We start from the raw sequence: 26,073 nt of genomic DNA, 5'->3' as shown, positions 1-26,073 counted from the left end.
ATAACAACAGTTAATCAGAAAACAAAATAATCAGAGAATCAAGGCAGGCTGTCACAAAGCATCTTTAACTCAGGACATAGAAGAAAACGAACCTTCAAGCATTTAAAATCTGGAGGAAAACCCCCGGACAAAACAAAAGAGAGTACCATAGACTTGAATATTAACACTTAATAAGGGAACACAAAGGGACGAACATGGGAACAAAAAGAAAGGAAGGCAGACAGAAACAGAAACACTCGGGCAACTGCTGCTACTGACAGTAACAGACATGAACCAAAACACAAGATAACACAAAAATGAAGAAACAAAGCTCAAGAAAGGGATAAGATATAAGGCAAGTTTAACATAGACAAATTTCTTAGTTTCTTAGTTGTCTTCACTAAACATAAAACCTCAGAGATAATGAACATTTCCACACGGGCAATCGGTTTTCTTTGTTTTCACTAGCCCAGCCTTTCTTCTTCAGGCTCTGCTTGCGCTCACATAGAAGGGACGTTTGATGTATTATTTGACTCTTCTTCTGCACAATGTTGACCAGTTGAATCTCTCTCACCCCCCCCCCCCCCCCCCCCCAACTCCAAGGCAGATGCATTATTGGAGGAATGTGTGACAGAGCTCTCTAAAAGAAAAGAAAAATATAGCAGTAAAAGGGAAGATTGCCATTGCAGATAGGACAAGAGAGTAATGCTGCAGATCAAAAGAAGCATGCAGAGAAGTTAGAAAAAATGTATATGTTAACTCAAGATAATATGCAATATTTATTTTATTGTGTGTGTTCTTACTTAATTCTGACATGACAGCAGTACATGAATTCTCACTGTGTCATATACTAATAAACAGGAGGTTGAAATCACTTACGCTTGTTGTCAGATTCTTCTCAAATTAATCTTACTGATTGGTGATAAACAGTCTACATGTTATGTGTTCAGCATGTGTTACCATGGTAACACCGTAAAAAGACAGCCATATTTGTTGTTCTGGCTGTTAGCTTCATAGTATGCCTCTCCAGGCCCGGTAATACAGAGCAACTCCAACACACCCAGGATATCTTTCCACCGTCTGGTTTCACTTACCCTGACAGCAGCAGTTGGGTTCAGGATCATAAGCAGGTTATTATCACCTTGATAAATCTATCATGGGATTCCAAATCTAGCAATCAGTACACTTAAAAAAGTGTTAAAAAAGTGGTGCTGACTTTACAAAGAAACTATAGTACTGTGGAAAAGTCTTGAGCCACCCTTCACTTCTTTACATTTTGTTTAAAAAAATGAGATTCTAACAATTCTAACAAAGTCAGCATTTGGTACGACCACTTTTATTCTTCAGCTCAGACTGAATTCTCTTAGTAAGTCATTCTTGTCATTTCGTTAAGTAGTCCTCAGGAACAGTTCTCAGGGCTTCTTGAATGACATTCGAAGCTCTTCTTTGTTGGGTGTTTTTTTTTCCATTCTCTGTTAAGACGATCCCACACTGCTTCCATAATGTTGAGGTCTTGGTCTGTCCAGGTGTGCTTTTACCACATTGGCAGTATGTTTGGGATAACTGTCGCCGTTTCCAATCAATTAATTTCTGGATCTGGCATCATGAATCAAAAGCTGATGGTACGTTGGAACATTTTTGTATTCATAATTTCATCAGTATCCCCAACACCACTGGCTAAAATCCAGCAGCAAACCATTCCAGAGCCATTGTGTTTTACAGGTAGACACTCACTGTTATACCTCTCTCCTGACCTCTGTAGATATTGATGATGGTTTAAACCAGATATTTGAAATTTGGATTCATCACTCCGTAAGTCCTCTTGGCACTGATTTTCAGTCAACATCAGCCTTTTCTCCCTGTTTCCCTTCATTAATAATAGCTATTTGACAGCCACTTTCCCACTGAGACCATTTTGGGGGACATTTTTCTCTGTTATTGGGTAGTGCAGCAGTGATAAATAAACAAGAAGGAAGGGGAGACATGCAGTGAAGTGCCACTGGTCAGACTTGAACATTTGCCTTATGGAATATGGTCGCCTGCTCACCCAGTGAGCTAAACTGGCTTTTTTCTTTCTTACTTTCTTTTTTTTTTTTGTCTGGTCATAGCTGAATTTTTTCCTTTCTTAAGGGCATCACTCTCATACATGGTTTTTCAACAGTTTATTTTTTTTAGGCTTGCCACTTCTTCTTTTGTCATCCACTGTACAGTTTCTTCCTATCTTTTAGACCCACACTACATGCCGTTCTGTGTATGTACTGTATGGGGTAGGTACAAAATTGGCTAGGTACAAGGAGTGGACTGTAAACAAGACATCAATCAGCCAATGTCCAGAGAACAACTTTGAAAGACCTTTAGAAAGATTGGAGAACTATTGCTCACACCACTTAAAAAAAAAAAAGTCTGGCTTCTTGGATGCAAAATAAAGATATAATAAGGAAAAGATGGCGGGTTCAAGGCTTTTCTACAGTACTGCATACTACGGGGAAAGTATGAAGAAGTTAAACACAGGGGTTTTAAGAATTTTCACCAGTGGGCCTGAAAAAGATGGACCATATTAATAAAGTTTAACTTTAACCAGGAAGGAAAGTCAACAAAGATTCTGCATGGTTATATTTGAGATTTTGCATATTAGTCTATTTATATTGGCGTAATATATTATGCTTATTATGTGAACACAACTATGTTTAGAACTCCTTGTCAAAGACCAGTTTCCCCATGGGACAAAAAAGTTTATTTTTAGCTTATCTTAAAGTTCCCTCACTGTATCTGTATATTTACTACTAAGATATGTTCCAGGCAGGACCTTTTTCTTTTTTAAAGTAGCCTGTTGGGTAATATATTAAGCAAAAAGCCCGGCATACTTGACTCCAGACAATTCACCAGTCTAATGGGAGCTGAACCATTAAATTGCCTGTTAATTGGAATTTCAGCACTAACATTTAAGTATATATAATGTATTTAATATACCATGGCACAAAGAAAAAAACTGCCCGTGGCTTTCCTCAGTGTATCTGAAGTGTCAGATTACTGTGTAGGTTCTGGCTTTCAGAAGGCTTTACGGTCACAGTATACCTATATTGCGTATTTAATGCAGAAGTACAAATCTCTTGTTAGCATTTATTAGAGGTAGTCCTACTCCACTTGGAAGCTGTGACTCTTTTGTGTCACATAAAGCCATAAAAATACATGCACACATATTACCATTTGCATTAATGTGCAGCATGTTTTTGCCATCCCGCAAATTAAATTCCTATTTTGCAGCAATAGTTTGGGAACCAGTGGTGTGGTATTTATAATGCACTTCTATGTTTTATCATATTTAAAGAACTGTTCTCTTCCTTTATCTATCTTCCCTCTGCCCAGCTTTTCAGCTCCTGCGGTATTAAAGATACGCTGCTGTAAAAGAAGTCATCTGTAATCCTACATGTGCTGTATGGCCCCTCTAAAGAAGGCTCATCAAGGTGAAACTCTTGTATGATTTTTTTAGACACTAAAAGCATGATAGCAGGTTTTTTGGGATGAGAGGGAAAAGCACACACTGTGCATCCAGGTGTGTGATATTTAGCAGCAGCAATCGCCTCAGGAGCAGAACCGTCAAACAAGTGAGCGCACTGTAATGAAAGACTAGCCACTTCCCTGGAGAATGTGAATAATGTGAATAGGAATAAATGACATACAGTACTTTGCAGGAAAATACACACACACACACACACGCACACACACTTTTTCTGCCCTTAGAACCTGTCACCAGTGGGTAAGGTGCTCCGCATGCGCACACACAGGCAAGCACGCACACTGAATACATCCATGCCTGAAGACACAACAAGAAATAATAATTGTGAGTCAGCCTCACATATGCATACAGACACACACATACAGTATATACACAGACACCGCCAATAGCCAATCTGCTTTTTCCATAGGAACACATTTTGTTGTTACGGGAAACATTATTTCAAATTAACCACACATTTTATTCTCATTGAGTGGATATTTTACACACCTTTGATTCAATAATACAGACCCACAGATTCTTCCTCAGCTCCATCTGCCCTGCTCCTCTTCCTCAGTCCTTCTCTGACAGGTCTCTATATTTGCAGGTGAGCCCGAGGAGATGATAGCAGTGTGTTTTTGTGTGCGTGGGTGTTTTGGGGACTTGCTCTGCATGATTATGTATGATAACATACGCATGCTGAAGTATCCATTCAACTCAGGTTAACTCGTCTCCTCAACACTAATTACAGATGTTAATCTAATCTGCGGCCGATGAGTTAAATGAGGCTTTTTATGGCGAGGCATGAGATGAAGTGTGGCTCAGTGATGTACGTGTGATAGGAACACACAACCTAAACCTTTTAAGAATTTACTATCTCAAAAAAAAGCAGTTGTCTGTTTTACTCCAACTAATGGCTGCAGCTATATGAGAGTCAAACAGCAAATATGAATTTCTGCACTTTTTGTCTCTTTTCTATGCCATTTGCAGCATAGATTATCTCTTCTAAAATTAAAAAAATGCTGTCACTGGTTTGCAAAATCTTGTTCACTGTCACTGGCATTAGCTTGCTTTATAACTAATGCATTTAGAGTAGATAAATGCACGCCCATCTAAAGCCTTATTATCCACACAGCTATAACTGTGTGATGATAGCATTATAAGATAAAATACGTTTATTTTAAGATGTTTAAATGCAGGGTTTTTATGGTTGAATTCTGCTAAAAGAAGATATATGAAAAGAAACGAGCAGCAACAAAATGCAGATCTAAGGAGCACATTCAGAGAATATGTGGTATTAGCCTGTCTCCCCTAAAGCCTTTCCACAGAGCAGAAAGCTTTTCTATTGTCTGCCACCGTGTTGCCTCTGACATGCAGCAGAGCTTTATCACATGTGCAAAGATTCCTGTTTACATACAGCAATTGAAGAGGCAAAATGGGAACCTGTTGATCTACAGATAAATGTTCCACCACTGAGCTGTACTCCCTCATGATTTGTACGTGCTTTATCTGTGAATTCAGCTCTGTTTGATAATGAATTGTATCCACAAAGCCCGAGTCAAGGAGGCAGCCTCTCTCTGAACTGCAAATATTTAACAGCCCAAATGTGTTTGTTCACTCGTGAGTCTCTGCATGTTTGTGTATGATAATGAACCTGCGCTTGTAGCATCCATCCTCCCTCTATTAATTAATTTGCTCCATGGCACAGATAAAAATCAACAATAGTTTATTATTTCCCAGGATTTTTGCTTTTTATCGTGGAGGAAAAAAGGCTTTTAAACATTTCCACACATAAGATGAAGATACATGAACCTTACAGAGAACTCATATACAACATGCTCTATAATAGCCAATAAAAGGATCAGAAGTCACCTGAATATGAATGTAATTTATATAATGATCTTTAAAAGAATACCTGACACTATTATTTTTTTTAGCTTGAGAGATACAGTATGAACAATAATTAATTTATTTCTTTTTTTGGACATGGGCATTCTGTACTCTGGATTATATAGCAGGCTGGTCAGTTCATTACTGTTTAATGCTATTTAGAGTGTGCATTCATTTATGGCATGCTTTCTTAGGCTCCAGTAGTTGCCTGGAAAAAATACATACAAAGACAAATCTGAGTGCCCCCTGTGTTTACTTTATATGCCCATAAGTCCATGAGCGCTGCTTACGGTAGACTGAGGTTCATTTAATATTACCTCCTGTAGAGAGGCTGGAATGCCCTGAATGCAACAAGCAGGGGAAATTATTGTCGCAGAGCGAGAACTACTGGCATTGTTATACAGGACAGGAGATTGTATAACAACTCAGCCACAGGTCCCAAACTGGATCCTATCAACTTCTTAAAATCTGCAGTTTTCTGTTCTAATTTCATTTATTCACTGGAAGGGTTTTTCACAGAGGAAATAGATTTTGCAGATGATCAAATTAAACAGATGACTATAATGATCAAGCATTTTCAGACAAAACTGATGAAGCCCAGCTGAGTGACCCCACCCCCTTTTTTAAACTTGTGTTTAAACATTCATGCGTGATAATGTCACATTATATGTGATAATGTCATAGTTAGAAAAGGGCATTTTGATCCATAGTCTGACGCTTTATCTTTGTGCTGTTCCTCCTTGTTCTTCTAATTTAGGGTTCACATATAGTTCAATCCATGAATAATGTAGAAAATTAAATTTCCCTTTGCTCTCTCTGATGTATTTAATGTTTCTATAGTGGTGGCTGCCTATGTATCCAGCTCATTTCCTACAAATCTAAAAAAAGAGTACTTCCTATGATAAGGGTGATTTCAGAAAGGCATGAAATGATTTTTCGCTACAAAGGCAGCATTGATTGACTGGTGATAAAGATTCTTAAAGGAACACTGCAGCCTCTATAAGCACCCATGATTTTAATTAATATAGGATTTTTTTTAAATACAAATGATCTGTTCTGCTAGTCATAACTCTAACCCTTTGCACTGCAGATGTGCCATACAGTATATGCATTGCCAAACTTCATTACAATAACATATGCTACGTCATCATTTACTTTGCAGCTTTCGGATCGTGTGATGTTGTTACCATTTTTTCATACTACCACTGTAGTGCAAAAAGGGGGCACCCAGATTTGAACTGGGGACCTCTTGATCTGCAGTCAATTGCTCTACCACTGAGCTATACCCCCTTGGTGTTAGCCCAGGAAATGACCTGTATATAAAGGCAAATGTAGATCAAACAAATGACGGGTTTTTACATGTTCTTCATTTGTAAACAAATAAAAGTTGTTTACATCCATGTAATGAACCCACTGACCTGCTGTACTTCCTGATTGGTTCAGTGGGATGGTTGCATCCACTTAAACTTTGGTTGTGAATATATAAAACCTATTAATCCCTGTGAAGGGAGACGAAAGTGGTAGCTAAAGTTAAACTGGAGCAGTATAAACTACTCAGACCACAAGAATGTCTCTTGCTCCCTGATTAATGTTAATCAGGTGAAGAAACTCTGCAATAGCACTAGAATGGACACAGAAGGCAGCAAGTAACCCAATAAGAAGAGGGGCTGGTTTGGTATTTATTGTAGAAATAGATTGCAGCTGAAGTGAAGTGTAGAGTCACTGGAGATGCCGAGATTTGAACAGCAAACCATTAAATTTAAAGGGAAATATTTTGTTTAATACCACCTTCTGCACAAGACATGCAAACATGCTTTCTGATACAAACTGCTAAGCCAACCCAAACATTAAAAAATGATACTTGCTTCTGAGTTTCTTTCTACATGCTGGCCCAATTAGATACATGGCCTTTAAAAGTAAAATGAAATATATATAAGATATCAAAGATTAAATATCTTTAAGTATCCCTATCTTTTCACAATTTTCCTTACCTACACGTGAGACTAATGTAGTAAAACAGAGAAAATAAGATCCCGCCACATTTATTGACAATGCATAAGATTAGAATTTAGGGAATTTTAAGGTTCTCCGTTTGCATTTTATTCTAAAAATCTAAACATGAATTAGAAACTCAAAGAAACTCGATCACTGAAGCACACACAAGCAGTCAGACCAGCCTCTCCTCTTTTTATTAGAACGTCAGAAAAAAAATGACAATTTATTCCTTGTTTGGTATTTTTTGTTTGTTTCTTTACATAAATAAAAACATTTCCACTACTAATTGATGTGGAAACGGCATTAACGTGAAAAAAAAAATAACTAAAATGAAATGTCAAACTTTCAAAATTTCTTTGAGGATGATCTCCTTAAATGTTTCCCTCTTGTTTAAACATCTGTGTGTCAGTGTATCATCTCAAATTTCTGTTTGTTGATTCATATGTTTACAGCAACAGCCTGCCTCCACTCTGTGAGGTGTTCAACCCACCATTGAAGAGCTTAATTTGACGGCTGGCATTTGAAAAATTGTGGTACTTTAATTTGGTAAAATTACGACAGTCTTGAGAAAGTTTACCATCAGGAAGTCATCGATCAAATTTAACTTTCTTGTTTAAACTTGGAAATTCCACACTGCATATGCAAATGGGTCCAAAACACTCCACACATCTTGTACAATTTTTTCATAAAGCTAAACTTTTTGATGAAACCCATATTTTAAGATGACTCGGCTGTCTTGGGCTTCATGCATATTAATAGCTACTCATCATTCTACGGCTCTGAAAGAGAGTTCTTTAATGGCCCGGGTGGAAGTATGTTGCAAAAATACCGACAAGAAGCCAAATGACAACTTTGTCGCTTAAGCCTCTTCTTTAAGTGCTTCACTGTTTACATGGACGATACACAGTAAAATGAGCCAAATTAGTTTGGTTTATGCAAGCCGAGTGAGGGATTATGGGTGTTAAGCGGTCCCAATCTCCTCAATCCATCTATGAGCAGCCTGTGTTATGACGTGCTCATATATACACATTTTCTGAAAGCTGCTCATATGCGCTCAGAATATAAAATGCACACAGAAGACTTAGAAGAACCCAGTGTTGATGACTTGCCTCAAATGCTAAGCAGTGAAACTGTTGATTGTTTGCTTTGGTGCTGTATGGAAAATGAAAGGCTTTTCCTTTGCAGTATGACAAGATCTGCATGTTATCTAGCAGCACGCATGACTACTGCATATATATGCAAGCATATGCATGTGTGACACAGATGTTTGCAGTTCAAAAAAAAGGCATGTTATTATGGATGGTTTTTGCACATGCTATTGGTGTTAACAAATTCTGGTTTCTAGTTTACTCTTATTTGAGTAATTGTATAGTGTGCTTCACATAGGGTGCAAATGGAATTGCATTAAGGATCTCTTGATTTGATTTGTGTACTCACCTTACAGTATAATGTGTCATGCTGAGAGACGTTGTTGTCAATGTGGTGCTATTTAAGTAAATACTGAAATTAAAACGAAAAACTGTGGACAAGGGAAGCAGTTAAAGACAGTCAAAGTTTGTGGCCTTCACAGAGGGCAACCAGAGTTGAACTGGGGACATGTTGAGCTGCAGTCATATGCTGTAACCCACAGCTAAACCCCTCTGCGTGGCAAACTAGCACTGACAGTAACATGGAGTATGTCCATTTCATGTCAGCAGGGAAAAGAATGAAACCATCTCTCCCCCTCAATGTCTGTGTAATCACACAAACACAGATGGTATTTCAACAGAATGACTTACTGTGTATTACTTGAATGCTAAAGTTTGTCACATAGTCTGATTAGAAGTAGCTGTAAATCACGATAAGCGTGCTTAAAAAACTATCACAAATTTGACTTAGCTCCAGTTAAGGACTTGGGTGTTCATTCCCATCATTACTCTGAACTTCAGCATCAGCACCATCATTAAAAACAACTCAAATGAATTGACATCAAAGGAAAGAATGTTCCCAGAGTTACTGCCAACATTAAAAAAGACTCACACATAGGAAGGAAACTTGGCAAAAAAACATTTTTAACCAAAGCTGTGGCTTTTGAGCGACATGATATGAATTTAAAGAAGAATTATACTCTGTGCTTTCTCAGCGTATGATCTGTGAAATTCGGCGATAGGAATTGGTCCGCTCAAAGGAGAGCGATAAGAAAAGAGGCTGCGATAGCGTGCAGTCCTAATTTGAGCAACCACCACTGGTGAGTGGATTTAGACAATATCAGACGAACATCTTTTATTGTTCGTAGCGTGCATGATTATGACTCATGAGGAAGCGAGGGGAGGGGAAAGAGGGAAGGAGTGAGGAGGGCATGTGGACGCTGGAAGAGATGGAGGATTATGATTGAGTCTTCATGCTTCTGAAAGCACCAACTAAAGTCCATAAACGTTGGCGATAAACGAAGACAAAAGGGGGTCCTAACTGGTGCTAGCAACATATAGTGAATATAAAAAATAGTTTAGTGTGCGTCTACATTAGTTGTCCATGTCTATGGGTTAGTTTATGCTGGGGGAAAAAAATCGAACAAACAAAAAACCCCACAAAGAAACAAAAGAACAAGTTCATGTAAAATTATTGTTTTGATTGTTGCCTTTATTTTTATTTTTTTATTGATTATATTCATAGTTTAGTAAGTGTTATGTTTTCTTCTCTTTTCTTCTGTCCTGGTGAAATCTGCAGCATTTAACATTCAGTTTTTATGGTGCTTTATAAACAGAGCGTTACTTCTGTTTTCGTCTTTTTCGTCTTCTCCTTCTTCTTCTAAATATAGAGCAAATGAAGCATGTTATAAGTCTGTAGAAGAGGGAATTAGTGTAAGTGTGAGACTTGCTTACCTCTTTTGCCTCTCCTTTGCCTTTGTTCTGAAAGGTCACATAGAATAAACATGTAAAGCCTGTTTTAGTAGCTGTAGCAGCAAGTAGTACTTATGGCTTAAGGGTATAGTCAGTACTGTCACAGTTACTAATTATATGAGATTGGACATCCAAACCAGGCAGCACGGTGGCACGGTGGTTAGCACTGTTGCCGCACAGCAAGAAGGTCCTGAGTTCAATTCCAACATCAGGCCGGGGTCTTTCTGTGTGGAGTTTGTATGTTCTCCCCGTGTTTGCGTGGGTTCTCTCCGGGTACTCCGGCTTCCTCCCACCGTCCAAAGACATGCAACTTGTGGGGATAGGTTAATTGGATAATCCAAATTGCCACTAGGTGTGAATGTGAGTGTGAATGGTTGTCTGTCCCTATGTGTTAGCCCTGCGACAGACTGGCGACCTGTCCAGGGTGTACCCTGCCTCTTGCCCAATGACAGCTGGGATAGGCTTCAGCGTCCCCCGCGACCCTGAAAAGGACAAGCGGAAGCGAATGGATGGATGGATGGACATCCAAACCTCCCATGTCATGAACAGCTGACAGTGAACTGGCTAAACAACAACAGCTGGTTAAGCTGTTTTGCATTATTGTACTAACCAAAATAAAAATTTCCCCCTGATAAAGAGTTTAATTACATCCTCACAACGTATGAGACTTTATTTACCATGTGTCCGAGTGCAACAATGTTAGACCCACTTCAAAGAAAGTTTGAATAACAACAACTAACAGCAGCTAACTCCAGATGCTAACAGCAGTGGCAAAAGCAGTAGCGCTTATTGACATTGACAAGTTCAGGATATCTTCAACAGCTCATCTCAGTATCGCTGTCATCACATAGAAGTTAGCTTCACTAACTCTTCCACTTGTATTAGTGTCCTTTTACAAAGTTTTACTGCCTCTTCCTGATTAAATAGACATGGATTCATATTGACAGCTGAATTAAACGGTGGATTGACATCCGCTGTAGCTTGGATTATGCACTTGAATTGGGAGGGTTAAGAAAAACGAATTCAGTTGACAGCAGTGAGGTTTCACATACTGTAACCTTCAATATAGAGATTAAATATCCTGTAGATATACAAACACATTAGTCATTTCAACATTCAGCTTTGTTTTTCTCAGTTCAGTTAAAGCAGACAGCACAACTTGTGGCCCTTAAACAATGCTGCAAAAGCACAAAGAGCTCTAATTACAAACCTACCTTTAGATTTGCTGAAATCCTCCTCATGTCCTGCTTCTCTCCAGTGGCTAGAGGTCTCACAAAATCAGTGAGTTGAGAATTATTTACCTCCAAAAGCCCTCCTATGTTTTGACTGTCTGTCAGTCCTAGACCTCCCCCCCTCCTTTACCCCTCCAAGGGGTATTAACCCCCCCACCACCACCTCTTCCTCATCATCACCACACATACAAACACACCCCCACCCCCAACCATGACCCAGTTTGGAGGGGATGAGGGGGGTAAGTGAGGACCATTGTGTGAGTACCACAGGGAGAGAGGCAAGATGCTCTGCCTCTCTCATTCCTCTCCCTTTCAGGAAGGACTCACACTTGGTTAAGCACACACACTGAGACTCTTCATAAGAGAACGTCCAGAAAGCCGAGTGTTTTGTTGTGAGGTTTTTGTTGTCGAAATGCCGCTTTTGATTTTAGGTTAGGTTTGTTTGATGTCAGGCGAGGTTAAGAGCCTGTAAAGGAGACTATAAGTGAGACGAGGAGATAGAGATGAGCGGGCCTCATGTTGAGAGACAAAGGACACAGTACCTGGCATCCGGGAGAGAAGGAGTAGAGTGAGTATGCTGCTTCATCACTTTACTTTGCTCCTTGTGTTGTTTTTTATAAAATTTCCAAGTATTTTTTTAATCTGAAACGATGTCAGGTTGCCTGACCAAAGATCCAGTATTTCCAAAACGAGACAGCAGATGAATGACTTCCTGAACTTGTTTGTAATCTTCTGGAGAACTTACATTACTATTTCTAACAGCGTAAGGCACAGATGCACGTGGAGAGGCTGCTCCTGCCTCAGAGATTCTTCCTGTAACATATGGAACTAGTTTTCCGTTGTGTTCCTTCCCTTCGGAAACTATTAATGAGGGATTTTTTCTTTTTTTGCCACAAACGCAGAGAGGCATGCTTCTTGAAAACCCGCCTCTTATATGTAAAATGAAAAGGACTTAATTTAAGCAACGAGCTCCTCATTTTGAGATCTCCTTATAGGCCGGGGTCCATGACCATTTTTCTTTTTTAAAAAAACTGTCAGCAGTTTCTGTTTTTATCTCTCACTACTGAGATTGATTTGAATTCCTTTATCTTTTCTGCTGCACGTTTTATGAACCAGAGGCCCAAATCGGGGTGCAGTGCCTACTTAACTCTTTGGAATTCATAGTTTATTTGTGTTTCATGGCCGCCCACATTGATCACTCTGCAAGTAAGTTTGATGTCTGTTTGTATGTGTGTGTCTGTGTAGAAACATGAACCATAGAATCTGAAAATAGATGTTAATTATAGTGTTCAAAACCATTTGTCATTGAACCTAATGCTAAGTCACTCTTGATGTGCATGATTTTAATCACTTGAGAGAATTTTTTAAACAGAGTTACTGCTCAGGAAAAACAGAAGATAGTCAGAAAATGTTGGTAAGAATTTCCTTTTTAGCTATGCTGGATTTTTGGATGATTTGAAACACAGTACAGAAAATCCCTTTTCTACTTAATCCACACATTTGCCAGCTGTCAGTCCTCTACTGAAGCTGTAGACATTAAGATTTATTGTAATTATTATATCATGATATAGTTGTTATCTTTTAGTCAAACTGCAGATTCACAAAGCAGAAGCAGAAGCTAATGACCTTGTTGTGACTTAAATTTGGTGGTTTTATGTTCGGGTCTTATTGCTACAAAACAGCCATGATTAAACCCAAATATGACGATCCAGGGGGTTATCATGGACAGATGTCTGGCCAGCTACTGCGTGAGCAGATTAGTTTGATCTGTGCCGTCTGCGTAGGACAAGTTGGGACTGTGAAGGGCAACGGTGAAGCCTGAAGATGCCACTGGCAGAACAGAGGGAGAGGGCACTACGGTGCTGACCCCCACACAAGGACAGGCAGAGGAGTTCTGACTCTAGAAGATGCTCTTGGTTTTTCCTCTGATAACTCTGAGGCTTCCTTTTTAATGTTAACAGAACAATCAGCATTTCTGGTGAATTGTGGAATAAGACATGTCACTCTCTTGGTATGATATAAAATGCAATAGCAGAAAAGACTAATGACAGGCTACAACACATACACAACTGACTTCACTGTGCCTGAATTCCCATTGCAACGCAAATTAATTATTAGCTGCAGTGTTCATTCTTTGGAAAGAAATATGTCTTTTTTGTGATTAAGCTTTCCAAGGACAGCATATTAAATTTCTGAACACACTACAGCATTTAGAGCACGGGCAGCTTGGAACTCAAGCACTGGAACTCCGCTGATTAAATTCCTGTTAATATAAAAATTGAAAATGTGACTTTATGACAAGCAAGCAGTGCAATTAACTCTTCTCCCAGTGGAATAGTTCTTTTTCTCTTGCTGGTTTGCCTGCCTGTCAGCCACGATATTCTGCTTTAGCAATAATTGCTGAATGTTTATTTTCACTATATGACTTTGTAGATGTGATTTTTATTTGGTGAAAGAAGATAACCCATCAGCTCAACTCTATAAGTACTAAGTACTAGTATTGTACTTGTCTTGTTGGATTTAGTAAGTACTAAATGCAACAAAACCTTGACACGGGGCATTGTTGAAGACAAGTAATATAAATAAAATATAAATAAAATACAGAGGACAAAAAGGGAAGCAGACATAAAGTTTAGGTAGCATTGTTTTCACAACACGTTGCTCACCTAAAACTGCTGCAAAAACAAAATATAATACAGGTTGAAATTATTTAACCTTTTACATTAACATGCTGTGATTGTCAATGTGATAACGCTTCTGGTTAGATACTGAAAAGAAAGAGAAACTTTGTCTGCCACTAACATCTACAGATAGGTCCCAGAAGGCAGTAAAAGTTCAAATGAGGAGTGTTTTAAAGGCAGCAGTCCAACAGCAGATCAGCAGGATCAGGAGCCAAATCAGCGTCGACTGAATAAAACGCTGACAGTGATATTTTTTTTCTTTACAATCACTTTAAAAACACTAAGAGAGATCTAATTGATGATTAGCAGACTAAGAAAATTAATTCCCTGTGGGAAAACAGTCTGTACTTTAATGGCTGTGGACTGACTGATCAATGACCACTACTGTAATTGTACAGGTTTGCTGGTCTGTGAATGAGTACAGTCGGAGTAAAGTGCAATATGTTAATTATGGAAAATGTTCCCAAAAAAATCAATGCAATCGCAATATGCATTTCTAAATATGGTGACCAGTAATAGAGTCATGCATTTATACAAACAGAAACAAATGTATAAATATACGCATTAGTGTGCTTCACTTGATTAAAGTTCAACCAAACGCTAATAAATCTATTAGCTTTACATGCGATCATTAGAGGTTTTTCTTTTCTCTGTTTTACAGTACATTTATTATTCAAACTGCCCTGAAACGTAGCAAAAAACCATTAGACATTCAGTCCTTCTTGTCAGGGTAGTACATAAAGTATAAAATAAACCAATGCAAAACATGATATATATGTAATTTAAGTACAGCGTTCAATATTTAAATGCACAACTTGCTCCAAAAATACTCCAAGTTAGTGTGTGCCAAGTCACAGGCAGGAAACTGAGGGGGCCTTTGAACTTGTAAGTGTGTCTGCTTGTCTGTCGGTCTACATACTATATCTGGATATGAGTCTCTGTGGATCCTGCAGGAGAAGAGTTAGTGACTGAGGGGATCCCTGCGGTGACGCTCACTGTAACTGTCTGTTTGATTCAGTACGTAAGGGCTGTGATGTGGAGTTTTCAACCCCCGAGAAGTGATCGTGTTAACTTCTGACCTTGTACTTCAGCGTGGCTCCGATATATCAAAGAGAGACTGATATATCTGTGTTTGTTGACCTGTGATTACACAGCCATGACCTTTTCGCAGATGGCTGTGGAGCCATTGATCCTGACTGTGATTCACTTTCAAAGCTCATTAGTTGAAAATTGCTGTGTTTACACTGGAGGGGATTTCCTTGTGACTCTTACCATTTTTAACTTTTGAACTAGAGTCTGCTGTGCTTTTTGACGTTTTCTTGTGTGACATGATTTCCACCAATTTGCTGTTCATTCTTCATATCAAAATTTTTGACAGAAAGTCTGCCTGTTGTGTCTGCACGGTGCTATTCGGGAGGCTGACTCACCTCGGTAACTTAATGCACAGAGTCAGCTTCTTACCCCTAACTGCCCCACTAGCTCCTGAAGACGTAAATTGGATGAGAAAGCAAAATGCCAGGTTATATGCAACTAAGGTAGCAGGAGGATTAAAAACAGGCAGCTATGTGCCTGGATCAGAGCATCTCTCCTGGTCAGGGTGAAGCTTTTCAATTCCTGGTGCAAAAATTACCTAAGGACTTAACACGGGTGAACAAGGGCCCATCAAAGGACATAGTGAAGTTCCTCTATTACTTGTGGATTTTCAATGATTGTTTTAACCTAAGCCTTAAGCTAAATGCATAAAAGGGTTGTCATGCATGTTTTACAAACCTACAGAACATTTTTTTAATCTTTTTTTGTATCTATAATTGAAAACTATGGTGGGTTAACTATATTATCAGTATGTTTGGATAAAAGGGTGCAGTATTGCTTTATCAGCTATAATGCTTAACCAGTAACACAATTTTTAACAGATGAATAACATAGCGAAGTAGAAAAACAGCTGCAGAAACCAAAATTGTTTTATATATCAGTCTGTGCTCTGATATAGATGTACTCACCTCTGCTCTGGAATTTGGGTATTTCACCACCTGAGTCAGTAGGAGTTAACTCTGTTTTAGAGCCAATTGAGGAAGTGCAGTTTTGGGCTTCATTCGCTAAATTTCTTTAACCACATGATTAGAATAGACCAAATAGAGCTTATATCAGATATCGGGGAAAAAAAGATTTGCAAATACAAGCCAGTAAATTAAATAATAAATAAAGCAAGCTTGCAGTTCAAGTGTCTGGGATCTGTAAAATTCAAAATAAATCAGCTCCATGACTAAACAAGTCAAAGTAGTGCTGGACCATAATGCATATTACTCCCAGGAGCTGTAAAGTGACCGCATATCAAAAATTACTGTGTGAATAACACCCCAAATCAGCAGTACCTGTTAGGTGAAGAGGTCACAGCAGAAAAGGTAAAAAATATAGCAAAAGGTCCGATGTGAAAATACCAGTACCATAAAATAAGAAGTAGAAAAGTAAAGAAAGTAGACAGAGAGAAAAGATAGAGTAAGATAGATAGAATAGCCTTATTTATTCAAACTTTCACCTCTGTGGTTGCTTTTTTGTATGTGGAACTGGATATTATTAGCTAAAGGACAACTGTGCAGAAGAATTATGTAAAGAAATGCTGTGATGTAATGCAGGAACAGTCAGACAGAGCTCCACGATGAAAGGACACTGTTATGACTCTTTGTGCTTATGGCAACCTCTTGCTCCGCTCCGGCCATGTGCTGCTTACTCATATTTGTTGCTCACATACTCTTAGAGTTGGCGCTCTTTCAAGGACTTCAATGCTTACTCTAACTGCAAAAAAAACACTCTCAGAAGGAGCTGTTGTGCACTCACGTGTTGGTAATACGCACACCGGAGCGTACTCACACAGAGGATTCCTGACATTTACCTCCTGTGTCTCAGGCATGCCCTTATATGGTCAGAATGATCAATACTTACGACATGTTTTATCACAAGCCTTCTTCCAAACATTCCCGCCCTCTTGACTCCTACTGGAGACACAAAGCAGAGGGCTGGGAGCTCATGCGTCTCTGCTATAGCTACATTTTCTCTCTTAATGTAGCTCATTTGAACTAAGCTCTCAACCTGCTTGGTAAGGATATCGTCCCTGGAAGCCCTTTAAAGCCCAAACTAAGCTCGTATTCATGCCTGGATTTTCCTCTCAGTCAAGCTGACAATAAGCCATGCGCTACTGTGCCTTCATAAGGGGGAAAGTTCTGTGGAGGTGCCACACTCATCCCCCAAAGCCACCCTCAGGGACAGCAGTGTTTGGGTTCAGCTCCACTGCCTGAGATAATGTGGGTCTGCTGTCTGAAATCCCGCTCCAGTGGCTTGTGCCTGGCCACCTGCTGGTTCTGCTGGTGAGGATGGACAGCCTGGAGCCCAGACCTAACCTACATAGGCAACATGTCTCTATCCCTGAACTGCACATGCACACATGCAGCAGAGTAGAGTTCAATTCCATTTACCTCCCAACCAGAACAAACCAGTGAAGTTAATACAATCCTGAAAACTGCACCTCATACAGAAGAAGGCTCACTAAGAGGATTTATTTCTTCTGAAAGAGATAGGCTGTTAAATAAAGTGTGTGTGTATTTGGTGATAGCAAATTCCCTATTTGGATTATTTCAGCTCCTTCTCAGTGCTGTTTGATGGTATTTTTTTTAATACTGAGATCCTCTTTCCACCCTGTTTGGTCTGCTAATTCTCTAAAAAGCCCAAAGTTGACAGCAACCTCACTGTGGCACTGAGCTAAAATCAGTGGGCTTGCATTTGAAATGTATAGAGCAACAGATCAAATTAAGAACTTAGTGACTCCGTGAGATCAGAGGGGAACATTCATTTTAATTAAGGCAATTATTATGTCACACCCTTAACCATCTTGCTGCTAAACTTGCAGGGCTAATGCTATTTCTGCATGAATTAAAGTCTTATTAATATTTGGACAAAAGTGACTAAATGCTTTGATCGTGTTTTGAAATGTTGGTGATACTCGTGTGGAGGCATTTACTGTCAGCTCACTGTACCTTCCTTGTTTCACTCTTGTCTTGACACTTTTTCTCTTTCTTTACTTTCTCCAGAGTCTGTGAACAGGTGAGAGAGGGACACTGTCTGCCCCACTGTCCAGCGACACCATGAGCTGGAGCTTCCTCACGCGGCTGCTGGAGGAGATCCACAACCACTCCACCTTCGTGGGGAAGCTGTGGCTCACCGTGCTCATCGTCTTCCGCATTGTTCTTACTGCCGTTGGGGGAGAGTCCATCTACTACGACGAACAGAGCAAGTTTGTTTGCAACTCAGGCCAGCCAGGCTGTGAGAATGTCTGCTATGATGCCTTCGCCCCTCTGTCTCACGTCCGCTTTTGGGTCTTCCAGATTATCTTGGTGGCAATGCCTTCTCTCATGTACATGGGCTATGCTGTCAACAGAATTGCACGATTAGATGAAGCCAAAGGAGGAGCTGGATCTGTTGCTGTTAGGACAGGAGGAGGGGGCTACACGCACAGAAAACCTAGGAAAATGTGCTTTGGAGCAAGACAGCACCGAGGCATTGAGGAGACAGAGGAAGACCAGGAGGATGATCCAATGATCTATGAGGTGCCGGAGATCGAGCCCCCAAAAAGGCCACGGGACCCACTGCAGCCCACACCCAGACCCAAAATCCGACATGATGGGCGTAAGCGAATCCGAGATGAAGGGCTAATGCGGGTCTATGTTTTGCAGCTGGTGACTCGTACGGTGTTGGAGGCTGGTTTCCTTACAGGCCAGTATTTGCTGTATGGTTTCCGTGTGATGCCCATATTTGTGTGCTCAGGGAAACCTTGTCCACACAGTGTTGATTGCTTTGTGTCGAGGCCTACAGAGAAGACCATTTTCCTGCGCATCATGTATGGTGTCACTGTCCTTTGCCTCACACTCAATGTTTGGGAAATGCTCCATTTGGGCATTGGTTCCATTTGTGACATTCTTCGCCGTCGCCGCTGCCCACCTCAGGAGGATGAGTACCAGCTGGGCCTGTTGGGTACCAGTGGGGGTGTGGAGGGCTCAGTAGGGGCAGCAGGTCCTGAGGCAGGTTCTGAGGGAGGCGTAGGAGGAGATGGTGCTGCCGATTATGTTGGCTACCCCTTCTCGTGGAACACCCCGTCAGCTCCACCTGGTTACAACATTGTTGTGAAGCCAGAACAGATGCCCTACACAGATCTTAGCAACGCTAAGATGGCATGCAAACAGAACAGGGCTAACATTGCCCAGGAGGAGCAGCAGCAGTTTGGCAGCAATGAGGACAATTTCCCCACTGGAGGAGAGGCCCGTGTAGCCCTGAACAAAGACATGATCCAGCAGGCTCATGAGCAACTGGAGGCAGCTATCCAGGCCTACAGTCAGCAGCACCGGGCAGAGGAGCAGCTTGGGGACAACCAGGATGACAAGCCCCAAAGTAACATTATCCAGGCCCAACCTCAGCCACAACCCCAGCCTCAGAAAGAGCGCAAGCATAGATTTAAGCATGGGAAAGGCGGGAGCAGTGGAGGTGGAAGCAGCAGCAACAGTAGCAGCAGCAAATCAGGAGAGGGCAAGCCCTCTGTATGGATTTAACCCCAGAAACAGTGACCCGTATTGAAAACATGTAAATATTGGAGACTGGATGATGAGCTGTTGCAATGTTACTTGGATATTTAAACACCATTATGCCTTACAGAATCCTGCAAGCTGGAGAAGATGCGTGTTTGCGTATAATGGTGTGTAAAGAAAAAAAGAGAGAGAAAAAAACATGTGATATTGCAGCTGACAAATTGTTTTGTCTGGGTAATCACTGTTTAACTTGAAACATCACACCAACACAAACTATGTTAGGCTACAGTCTGTCGTTTACATGTGTCGTTCTTCTCAAGTCCCAAAGCAGATTATTGACCTCTGTTTTCTTCCCGTTCACCCTTTCAGGAGAATCCCAGGATCATAATGTGTTCTCTTGCAAAATTAGATTGATTCCAAATTTCGATGATCACAATGTAAATGCAATAAAATGATGCATGATTCCATGGTGCCGCCCAAAGGATTGGCTTTATAGTGCAGTGAGAAGATCAGCTTCCTGAAGGTTGTGTCCTGTCACTCATGTTCCATGTCTGCTTCATTAATAATGTTATATTGCTGTGACTTTGCATTTGACCGTGTGTTTGTAAATGTTTGTTGTGTATTTTTTGATAACAGTAGTACACCAGCTGCTACAGAAACCTATGAGTACAGCTGGTGGATTTTTATCCAGTCTACATCTGAAATTATCTGTGAAAAAATAAATAATAAGGTGCAGAAGCAATCCAGATTTTATAGTTTATTCTTAAATATCTCATTTTCTCCTTATGGCTTTTCATGGCTCAGTACCATCGTTCCTCTATCTGCCTTGTGTTTGGCTGCCCCCTGGTGGTGTCTTCAATGGGGCTTGATACTGAGGAGAAGATACCAGTTGCCAATGCTACCTGCATCCAGCAACACCTTAACCAGCTGTAATGTTCCTTTTCTATTGACAATACTTGTGTCACTTATGTCTTCCCAGTGCTACAAGTCCAGTGTTAGATGCACAAGGCTGCAATATTACAACATTGTAATGGAAAAGGTTTAAAGCCATTACTATAACACAGTGAGACCAAACACTGTCTGTGTGATGCAAGTTGTCAGTGCCAAGATTTTATGCTAGGCTGCCACGAAGCCTGGTTGTTTGTAGCTTTGGAATACTGTGGCCATGCTACTCCACTTGTGGAAATATGCCTATGTGAGACCAACCCTTTTGTAAAAGTCATTTTTCTTTTTTTTTCCTTCTTTTTTTGTACAACAGTATGTCTTGCATTTTTTCATATGGGATTTAAAATGATAAAACTTCAAAATGGAGTCAAATTTTATGTTCCAGACAGTGTTTTATATGAAAACACTCTGTTTTTCAATTAAAGTTTTGTTTTGTTTTGTAAAATAAATAAACAAAAAACAAGATCTTTTGAAAATGAATTAGCTGTATGAATATTTATGTTTATTGTGATTTAAATTGCCTTCTAATTGTAAAGAAAATGTTAAATAGGACATAGTATATTTTTATAATATGTTAACTACAGTGACTTAAAGAAGTAAAGAAAAAACAGTCTTTTCCTTGTATGTTGCCGTATCAGTATTTAATGTATGTAAAAAAAAACCTCTGGGCTGTATTTTAATAAACAGTGTCACTCCTTTTTCAACACTGGTCTGAGATCTGCTGAACACCGTTGTGGGTCATTGAATCCAAGTGCCAAGTAATTCAAATAATTCGAGCTCCACAGTAGCTTCCCAAACAAGCTGTATGAAGGCAGGAGGAAAAACAATTAAAAAAGAAAGTAAATAAAGCTGATTTAATACATTTCATGTTAAAAGTCTACAATTCTCTCAGTAAACATTAAATGAGTTAAACAAAGCATCACTCGTGAAGCAGTGGCTGAACACATAGCTTTCTAAATATGGAATACAGTGCAGCAGAGTGCTTGAAAAACCTTTTTGGATTGTTCACCACTGGGCTCCACATGTCTATTCATCAAGCCCAGCCATCATTAGACAGACATAAGTCACCCGAAGCAATCCAACCAGCCTTACCCAAAGCAGTGATTGGCTTGTCTGAAGCGACCCTAATCCCAAAGAGCCATAGGTGATTTACTGAGAATTTGCCGGTCCCTGTCAGTCTTTTCCCTACAAGGCATATCAACCCTCATTACATTCTTCTCCAGTAAGCAAAGTTTCTCCACTGCTGCTGTTTTTTTGAGAGAAGGCAATAAGATCCAGCAGGGACCACAAGAGGGCGACATCCTGTTAAATAAATGACATCTTCAGGAGTGAATGAGAGCGAGTAAAGGCCATTCTGTTAGAGTGCCACGAGGGTACTCAGCGACCCCATCTGCTTAGATCTTGATGACTGCCAGCTTGTGTTTATATATTCAAAACATCTCCAAGTTGTATTGTTGAGAAACTGAGAAATTTGGCCAGCTATCCAGGTCAAAAGAACTACCCTGTGGCACATTTGTGTGTTTGGCATGACCTGTTTTCTATTCTGTGCTGAGTGACTGGAGAAAAAAAATAGAATACTAAAACAGAAAGTGTTCACAAATGGAGTTTATGCCCCTATGTATTCTGTCCTTGTTATCTACAGTAACATCCACTATTAACCAAACATCTCCAAAATCTTATAACAAGGGCTTTTTTTCTTAGAAAAATACAAGAAAAAAAAAGTTAAGATAAACTAAGATGCCCTGTCTGATACACAATAGTGTGAATATGTGTTTTAGCTTTTTGGCAGTGGATTTACAAGACAATAGAAAAAATTCTCAATACAAAAGTGTTTAATCCTCCAGCTCTCGCTGCATGTCTGTGTAGAATTCTTACATAAAAGATTATGTTTGTACAAGTACTTCAGAAGCTACTTATCACAATTTTTGCACAACTATTTATAAGCATAGTGAGGTCAATAATTGTATCTGACTTTTTAACCCCTGAGCTACCAAGCCACTTAAATAACTACATTATATTCCTCATACTGTTTCTATATCTGTGATAGATATTCTATTATATGTTAAATTAAATAATTATGGTCTTCCATTATTTTTTATATCACTGAAGATTGATAAAAATCAATCTTGATAGTCATGATAAAAATCTCTGACTTTTATCATGACTTTGGTCACTTTTAGTCATTATTCTGCTGCAGTAAATCTTGCTACTTTACTTTCTACTTTATATATATATATATATATATATATATATATATATATATATATATATATATATATATATATATATAAAAAACACCCAGCGCGCCCCTGCGGGCGGTTTATCCTTCAAGCTCGGGTCCTCTACCAGAGGCCTGGGAGCTTGAGGGTCCTGCGCAGTATCTTAGCTGTTCCCAGGACTGCGCTCTTCTGGACAGAGATCTCCGATGTTATTCCCGGGATCTGCTGGAGCCACTCGCCTAGCTTGGGAGTCACCGCACCTAGTGCTCCGATTACCACGGGGACCACCGTTACCTTCACCCTCCACATCCTCTCGAGCTCTTCTCTGAGCCCTTGGTATTTCTCCAGCTTCTCGTGTTCCTTCTTCCTGATATTGCTGTCATTCGGAACCGCTACATCGATCACTACGGCCGTCTTCTTCTGTCTGTCTACCACCACTATGTCCGGTTGGTTAGCCACCACCATTTTGTCCGTCTGTATCTGGAAGTCCCACAGGATCTTAGCTCGGTCATTCTCCACCACCCTTGGGGGCATCTCCCATTTTGACCTCGGGACTTCTAGGTTATACTCGGCACAGATGTTCCTGTACACTATGCCGGCCACTTGGTTATGGCGTTCCATGTATGCCTTGCCTGCTAGCATCTTGCACCCTGCTGTTATGTGCTGGATTGTCTCTGGGGCATCTTTACACAGCCTGCACCTGGGGTCTTGCCTGGTGTGATAGACCCCAGCCTCTATGGATCTTGTACTCAGAGCTTGTTCTTGTGCTGCCATGATTAGTGCCTCTGTGCTGTCTTTCAGTCCAGCTTTGTCCAGCCACTGGTAGGATTTCTGGATATCAGCCACCTCCTCTATCTGCCGGTGGTACATACCGTGCAGGGGCCTGTCCTTCCATGATGGTTCCTCGTCTCCCTCCTCTTTCTTGGGTTTCTGCTGCCTGAGGTATTCACTGAGCACTCGGTCAGTTGGGGCCATCTTCCCAATGTATTCTTGGATGTTCCTTGTCTCATCCTGGACTGTGGTGCTGACACTCACCAGTCCCCGGCCCCCTTCCTTCCGCTTAGCGTACAGCCTCAGGGTGCTGGACTTGGGGTGAAACCCTCCATGCATGGTAAGGAGCTTTCTTGTCTTTATGTCAGTGGCTTCTATCTCCTCCTTTGGCCAGCCTATTACCCCAGCAGGGTACCTGATCACGTGTTGATGGCCCGGATCTTGTTCTTACCATTCAGCTGACTCCTCAGGACTTGCCTGACCCTCTGCAGGTACTTGGTGGTTGCAGCCTTTCTAGCGGCCTCTTCATGGTTCCCATTTGCCTGCGGGATCCCCAGGTACTTGTAACTGTCCTCTATGTCTGCAATGTTGCCTTCTGGTAGTTCAATCCCCTCAGTTCTGACTACCTTCCCTCTCTTATATATATATATATATATATATATATATATATACATAATCCAAATACATATAGATTGCTTTAAAAAACCTCCTATTATATCTTGTCACATCACTGTGCCAATTCATGTTAATGAAAAATAGTAGCAGTATGAAGCATTTTAACAATTAAAATGATTAACGATATATATCAGTATAAATCTGGGATCATAAATAATCCCACTTGGTCACTTGAGGGTTAAAAATTTTCAGCAAACTAAATTAACTTGAATGACAGTGGCTGGATTGGCAGTACTGGCAAAATGATGAGGTGCGGGTATTTATACTCAAACATTTTATGACATAATGTAGTGAGAGAAAGATTTTGCAGTTAAAGACAATAGAAATTCCAGGAAACATAAACACACCTTGTGATTTTCAAGAAACTTTAAGGCTGAAAGACTCTCGTCACAGTTGGAAGATTTTGGTCTCAGTTGAATTATCAAAGAAGAAGAAAGAGGTATGTGGGAACTTTTCTGGAAAACCATAACTGGTCTTGTCAGCATCTGGGGGAGGAGCAATGTTCACACATTTAAAAAAATATTTTTTTTAAATGGCTGTTTCGGATTAAATGTTTTGTGATTGTTCACAAAAACAGCTGTGTTGTTCCCTTAGATGTTTCCTCTAGTTAATTGTGTAGGTTGTGACAAATGAAAGAAAATGTGCTGAAAAACTCAGATTCTCATTTGAGTGTTTTTCTATGCCTTTTTGTAAAATATATATTTCTTTGAGTGCCATTGTTGTGTCCCTTTTTTCATATTCTTCAGCGAATGCATTTGATTTTCATGTGAAAGGGCCTATTTTACTATAAAAAAATAAATCAAAAGATACATTACATAAAGTCTCTGCATCTTTTGTTTTGGGTTCACAGCCAGTAAAATGGTTTCCCTGGGCCCGTTCTTCGTACGTCGCTTACTACATCCAAGATCAAATGACACATCCAAGATCAAATCATCGCGCTAACTCTGAGCTCGCTATTCCGGTTCCCCGAACACACCTGTTGTCGACGATTAGTATAGCTGGATGAAGTAATGTGAGATCACTGGGTGGCCCAACAGGGGCTACGCATCGATAGTAGAAACATTGATCGGCAACCCTTTGATTGGTCGGCGAAAATGTCGAAGGAGCGCGCTCGGTATTCTTCGGCAGCAGAGCAAGAACTCTTGAGTGAGGGATTTTAGGAGTTTAGGTTTAGGGATTTTAGGCTGGCAGAAAGTTGCTGACAAATTAAACTCGTAAGTAATTTAATAATAACAATAATAATGGAGTGGATCTATATAGCGCTCTTCAAGGCACCCAAAGCGTTTTACAATGCCACTATTCAGTCACTCTCACATTCACACACTGGTAGCTGTCACAGCTGCCCTGGGGCAGACTGACAGAAGCCAGGCTGCCATATCGCGCCATCGGCCCCTCTGGCCAACACCAGTAGGTGGTAGGGTAGATTTATCATATCACACTATATTATCCAATATTATATTACATTATATTATATTACATTATGTTATATTATATCCCCTTTCACATTAGAGCCACAACAGGACCCACTAGAACATGGGAACAAGTAAAAGTGAAATATAAGAATATTCTACAGAATGGTAATATTTATCACTTATACTGCTTTTCGTCTCTTGGACAGAGACCCTGAAATAATCTGTTTGTTTGTTTATAACAGCAACCAAGAAAAGGGGCAGCGCAAAAAAAGACAGGTGGTGGTCCTGCACCCCCTCGTCAACAAGTTGGTTAAGTAAATAATACCCTC

At 40.1% G+C, this 26,073-nt stretch overlaps 1 protein-coding gene and 1 non-coding gene across 4 annotated transcripts in view; one reads left to right on the top strand and one right to left on the bottom strand.

Moving 5' to 3' along the window:
* Window positions 1-21,042, top strand: part of gjc1 (gap junction protein gamma 1) — a 44,501-nt gene extending 23,459 nt beyond the window's left edge. Inside the window, exons 2-3 of one of the 3 annotated variants that reach the window (XM_026164312.1) lie at window positions 3,346-3,443; window positions 18,235-21,042. In XM_026164312.1, the coding sequence (XP_026020097.1) occupies window positions 18,289-19,746 (1,458 nt within the window). In that variant the 5' untranslated portion in view covers window positions 3,346-3,443; window positions 18,235-18,288 and the 3' untranslated portion in view covers window positions 19,747-21,042. Of the gene's footprint in view, window positions 1-3,345; window positions 3,444-10,724; window positions 12,040-18,234 lie in introns of those variants that run through there. The other 2 variants (XM_026164313.1, XM_026164311.1) reach the window with 2 other exon arrangements.
* On the bottom strand, window positions 6,584-6,655 carry trnac-gca (transfer RNA cysteine (anticodon GCA)). The gene has a single exon. It is a non-coding gene; the product is annotated as a tRNA-Cys (tRNA).
* Window positions 21,043-26,073: the final 5,031 nt, after the last annotated feature.

Source organism: Astatotilapia calliptera, chromosome 4 (genome assembly GCF_900246225.1).
Source record: "Astatotilapia calliptera chromosome 4, fAstCal1.2, whole genome shotgun sequence".
Taxonomy (NCBI): domain Eukaryota; kingdom Metazoa; phylum Chordata; class Actinopteri; order Cichliformes; family Cichlidae; genus Astatotilapia; species Astatotilapia calliptera.
Note: the sequence above shows the minus strand (reverse complement) of the source record. Positions and strands in the feature narration are given on the sequence as shown.